Source organism: Plecotus auritus (genome assembly GCF_963455305.1).
Source record: "Plecotus auritus genome assembly, chromosome: 3".
NCBI lineage: Eukaryota > Metazoa > Chordata > Mammalia > Chiroptera > Vespertilionidae > Plecotus > Plecotus auritus.
This window is the reverse complement of record NC_137772.1, coordinates 109,946,185-109,952,184: the sequence shown is the minus strand read 5'-3', so window position 1 is coordinate 109,952,184 and position 6,000 is coordinate 109,946,185. Positions and strand designations below refer to the sequence as shown.

The following is a 6,000-nucleotide window of genomic DNA, read 5'->3' as shown; positions in this document are numbered from 1 at the left end:
TGATCATGACCTCATGAGAAGCCTTCCTTGCTTTAATTGTATACTATAATTATTCATTTTTTCTTAAGAAATAATTTGCTATTTGTGTTTTAAAGCTAAACTGTAGGGCTTGAGTGAAAAAGTCCTTAATAAGTACCCATCTCTAGAGGCCCTAAACGTTTATGAAAAGCTCTAATATTTTAGCTACATTAATTTTTGTATATAAAAATATCTATTACAGGAATAAACTAAATCATGACATTGAATTTGTTTTAATTGAAAAAGATAGCTAAAAATTGCCCATGTTATTGCAACAGTGCAAGATACAAGGTGAGTTTATTTATTAACAACAAAAAATGTAAACCAAATTGTGAAAGCAAAAGTGGGCTGCAAAACAAGGGTTTTTGATAGCTTTTGCCTTATTTAAACGTTACACGTTATTATGCTACAGTTGATAAATGCTATAGAGTGTAAGTTAGAATTTGCTTATTTACTTTTAAACACTCCCCCCAACTCAGAGCACTATAGAAAAGATATATATGTCTGATAAACACTTCCTCCTTCCTTCAAGTATCACAATCTTGTAGTCACATAATCTTCATGAATGACTGTGTTTGTGAGGGTTGCATCATAGTCTGTACTAGAGTCCTCTTTCCTTGCATGCTTCTCCTTTGGTATTATTGGAACAGTGTCTTCCACCATCACCTTCTCTGATTTGAAGGCACACATTCTCTTTCCAACTTGTAAACCTAGACTGTCCATATTCCTTTCTCGGTGGTCTACTAATATGCATTGTTCACTGAGACCGGGGATGCCCAGGTCACCCCTTGAAGATAATCCTGGAGATTCCAGTTGAATATTTCTCTCCAGTGATACCTCAACCTGTTGATGAGCAACCTCTTCTGAAACAGAGAAGATTTGGTTTGCATTTAGCTTGGCAGCATTTTGCTTTGATCGTCTATAAAATAACCCAAAGTTTTTTATATCAGTCACAAAATTCATTTTTCTCTGTTTCTCCCGCAGGCGTTCCTGCACCACCAGTGCAGAACCATTGCTTATGTTGTGTCTTTCTGCGGTAATTGCTGCTGATGGAGGATGAATCAGGGTGGTTAAATCGAAAAGGCTGAAGTTCTTCTTGTCTTTGCTGGTACCTTCGTTATCACTCTTTTCATCTGAGTCTGCTGAATTAGAAGTGTCCTTCGTGGTCTGAGCAGATTGTACTGTAGAGAGTTTGCTTCCTCTTAGTAACCCCAGGACTTCAAAGCGGAAACTAGAAATGTCTTGCTTTAGTTCCTAAGTGAAATTTAAAATGATGAAATTTGTGACTTAAATAAACATTAGTAAACATCATTTGTTCATTTCATACATGGGGCTGATGTGTTTTCACACATTTTTAAGAACTAGGATTCCACTCTGCTGTGGTTCTATCTAGAATTTCTAGTTTTCTTCCTGGTACTTGTGTCATTGTGATAACTATTAATTTCCTATTCAAGGTCTGTAGTAATAAGGAGATTTCCTAAGGTTCATGTGAAAAGAAACAGGAAGACTTTTCTTTTTCACTGCTGCATAGTCAAGTATTGTTTTTTTATGGGGGGGAGGGGCAACACTTTCAAATACTTCCTCTTCAAATACCCATCTCCTTTCAAATCACTTCACACTCTCTCAGGGATACGTTTTGCAAATATTTTTTAACATAGGTATATTTTGCTGTCCAAAGGGACATATATAGCAAAACAAAGTGAAGCCTGCCCTTTTTAGGGTTGGCAGTAACTTTCCATTATTTATTACCTTAAAGTTGATTTTTACTCCAGCATCTTGGTTAGCTACTAAATCTTGCAAATTGGTTCATTCAATCAGATAGCATTTCTGAGATTCATCCTTTTTCTTCTCTTTTTGGACATCTGAATTCTCAGCTCTAATCTAATGGTGGCCTTTAAGGTGGGCCGCTGCCTCCAACCTATCTCCCAAAGTACCAAGGACCATTTAATTTTAAAATTTGGATGTTGTGCCTGTAAAGAACATTTTGGATCCTAGCCAACTATAAATGTGCTTGAAGTTTTGCAGTTTACCTATCTTCTTACCTAAGTGGCTGGTTATATTTGTTCTCTGTCGAACTTGCTACTTTTCTCTGTTAAAGGTCTCCTGTAGGATGTTTTTTTATTTTGCCTATAAGATCTTATTGACTTTAATCATTCCTCCAAAATATCAAAAAACTCAGGCAGAATAACAGAGGTATTTTACACACATGATATATTTATATTTATTTATATATTTCATGTATTCCACCTATTTCCTCTGGTTACAATAAAAATAAAAGTCAGGGAAAAACACTAAGTTTATAAGTTACAATTAAGTGCAAAATTTTCTTCTATCAAAGCTGTGCAAAACACAAAGGTTTTGTTTTTGTTTTTAGCAAGTTGGTTACTAAACATTTCAGGATTAGAAATCAGCCTGAAATTTCAAAAACTAAAGCTCACTCAGTAGTAGGATAGGCAGTCAGAATGCCAGGATTTTCTCTGCCTTCAATAAGTCATCTCGACATTTGAGAGTAAGTATGTTTGAAAACAATGCATTTTGAGAAGAAATGTCATCACTCTTTTGGATAATACAATAGTGCTTTAATTTAGAAGACACAAAATCGAGCTGGAACACACAGCTGTTTCCAGTTTTGATTGTCAATGTACTATGTCAGATTCCATACTCTGCAGAATCAGCTTCTTGGTGATTTCATCATTAAAGTAAAAATAGGTACCTTAAAGTTCTCTTCAGTCAGGCCTTCTTCAGTTTTGGCATCTCTAATCATTGCAGCAACATATCGCTTCACCAGGTTCCTCATAACTTCCTGAGGTATTTAAAAATAACACAATTGTTATTCAGTGCATATATACGATTTCTTTCTTTGGTTAGTTCTGAAGACGGGACTGTATTTTAATGCAAATTTCAAGATATAATATATGATCAACTTACTTGATACTGGTGATGTCTTCTCAAATTATCAGCAGCTCGCCTCTGAAAAGGGAAAGGATGTTTACCATTCTATAAAATAATTAATTTGTTCTTTTAATGAAGAATATTTTTTAACTTTTTCAGAGGGAGAATTTAATTAGACAGTGGACAAATGCCAGAAAGTGCTTTACATGAATCAAAAGAATGAGTGAACCAAAAGAGCAAAGTGCAAGGTTATAACTTGTATGAAATTTGATATACAAAATAAGTTTAAAATAATTTAAATGTTGCTTTTCTAATATAAGGGGATAGGGAAATCAGTAATTATAGTTGACACACATCTGAAATCGCTTGAAATGATGCTAAGAGAAATAGATGGGCCATATCAAATTGAAAAATAGAAAAAATGTCAAATAAAAATTCAATAGAATAATAGCTATTATTATCTACACTAATAAAAGAGAAACATGCAAATTGACTGTACCTCCGCTACACCCACAAGCCACACCCACCAGCCAATCAGGAGCGAGTATGCAAATTAACCCAACCAAGATGGCTGTGGCCACGGAGCGAGCAGGAGGCTTGGGTTTCCCCGGCAATGGAGGAAGTCAAGCTTCCCACCCGCTCTGGCCAGCCCTGGCCTCCGCTCAAGGCTACAAAGTTTCAATTATAGAAGATAAATAAATCCCAACAAAAATGGCTGCGGCCATGGAGTGAGCAGGAGGCTTGGGGTTCCCTGGCGATGGAGGAAGCCAAGCTTCCTGGCCTGCCCAGGAATCCGCTCAAGGCTACAAAGTTTCAATTATAGAAGATAAATAAATCCCAGATACCAGGGCCTCTGCTAGGGTTGACAGGGGAGGGCATGGCTGGCCTGCAAACCACCACAGGCCCCTTGCCCAGGCCACCCCATGCCCCAAGGGAACCCCCACCCTGATCTGGGACACCCTTCAGGTCAAGCCGGCCCCCACCTGTGCACCAGGCTTCTATCCTATCTAATAAAAGAGTAATATGCAAATTGACCATCACTCCAACACATAAGATGGCTGCCCCCATGTGGTCAAAGATGGCTGCCCCCATGTGGTCAAAGATGGCTGCCCCCATGTGGACACAGATGGCCACTACAAGATGGCCAGCAGGGGAGGGCAGTTGAGAGGGACCAGGTCTGCAAGGGAGGGCAGTTGGGGGCGATCAGGCCAGCAGGGGAGGGCAGTTGGGAGGGACCAGGCCTGCAAGGGAGGACAGTTTGGGGCAGTCAAGCCTGCAGGGGAGGGCAGTTAGGGGTGACTAGGCTGGAAGAGGAGGGAAGTTGGGGGTGATAGAGCCTGCAGGGAAGGGCAGTTGGGGGGGGACTCAGGCCTGCAGGGGAGGGCAGTTAGGGGCAATCAGGCTGGCAGGGGAGCAGTTAGGGATCAATCAGGCTGGCAGGGGAGTGGTTAGGGGGTGATCAGGCTGGCAGGCAGAAGCAGTTAGGGGCAATCAGGAAGGCAGGCAGGTGAGCAGTTGGGAGCCAGCAGTCCTGGATTGTGAGAGGGATATCCGACTGCCCCTTTAGGCCCAATTGGATAGGGTGCAGGCTGGACTGAGGGACACACACCCCCGTACACAAATTTTGTGCACCGGGCCTCTAGTAATAATATAAAGTTCTTCATAAATATCAACATAGCAAGATTAAGTATTTAACCATGATATCTAACATGCAATAAGAAACATTGTTACACAATAAACACTTCAACAATAATTTCAATCAGATGCACATTAAGAGGGAATTGCTGTTTTAATTATGTGTTTGTATTTAACCAAAATATGGCTTAATTATATGGTTGGATTTAACCAAAATAAATAAATAACAGATTCTGTTCAAACATAGGGTTACTTATTTTATACTTATTTTTTACATAAATATGACTGCAGATATCATTTTGAAGAGATAAGAAATATTTGGAAGCAAAACTAAGGTTAGTACAAAACAGTGACTCTGGAGTGCAGAATGGAGAGAGATGTTTAACAATTGAAAAAAGTCCATTAAAAATTGAGTTAAATAATAAATTATATTAAAATTATGAATTTGCAGATTCACAACTAATCTAAAGATACTAGGAATAAAGCTATCAAAATTTCTATTTTATGTTTGTTAAATAAATATCATAAAGAAGAACACTGTCCAAAATAATCTAAAATAAAATTATTTCTGAAATAAAGGAATGAATTTGGTAAATTGTGAGGAAAATAAAGAAATAACATATCTTATGTGTTTCTTTTTAAATTTGTTGTCTAAAATTTGACATATATCTCCTTTTTCCCCCAATTCACCCTCACCCCCACCCACCCCCCAGCCATTCTCACACCCGGCAGGCCCCCACTGCCCCAGTGTCTGTGTCCATTGTATATGCTAATATGCATGCATACAAGTCCTTTGGTTGCTCTCTAAACCCTCTCCACTGCCATTTGTCTCCGGATCTATTTTTGTTCATCAAATTATGTTGATAATTATATCCCACATATGAGTGAGATCATGTGATATTTATCTTTCTCTGACTGGCTTATTTCACTTAACATAATACTCTCCAGGTCCATCCATGCTGCTGCAAATGGTAAAAGTTCCTTTTTTATAGAGGTGTAGTATTCCATTGTGTAGATGTACCACAGTTTTTTAATCCACTCATCTGCTGATGGCCACTTAGGTTGTTTCCAAATCTTAGCTATTGTAAATTGTGGTGCTATGAACATAGGGGTGCATTTATCCTTTCTGATTGGTGTTTCTGATTTCTTAGGATAGAGTCCTAGAAGTGGGATTACTGGGTCAAATGGAAGTACCATTTTTAACTTTTTGAGGAAACTCCATCCACACTGGCTGCACCAGTCTGCATTCCCACCAGCAGTGCACCAGGTTTCCTTTTTCTCTGCATCCTCGCCAGCACTTGTCCTTTGTTGAATTGTTGATGATAGCCATTCAGACACTTGTGAGATGGTATCTCAATGTTGTTTGATTTGCATATCTCAGATGATTAGTGACTTTGAGCATGTTTTCATAAGCCTCTCAGTGTTCTGTATGTCCTCTTTCAAAAAGTGTCTATT

At 38.7% G+C, this 6,000-nt stretch overlaps 1 protein-coding gene across 1 annotated transcript in view; it reads right to left on the bottom strand.

Annotated features, from left to right (window-relative positions):
* Window positions 1-245: 245 nt before the first annotated feature.
* The window catches only part of TRPC4 (transient receptor potential cation channel subfamily C member 4), a 497,078-nt gene continuing 491,323 nt past the window's right edge, over window positions 246-6,000 (bottom strand). Inside the window, exons 9-11 of the mRNA XM_080659641.1 lie at window positions 2,947-2,988; window positions 2,732-2,821; window positions 246-1,272 (exon numbers count right to left, since the gene is read on the bottom strand). Coding sequence (XP_080515767.1) covers window positions 553-1,272; window positions 2,732-2,821; window positions 2,947-2,988 — 852 coding nt within the window. The 3' untranslated portion in view covers window positions 246-552. The remainder of the gene's footprint in view (window positions 1,273-2,731; window positions 2,822-2,946; window positions 2,989-6,000) is intronic.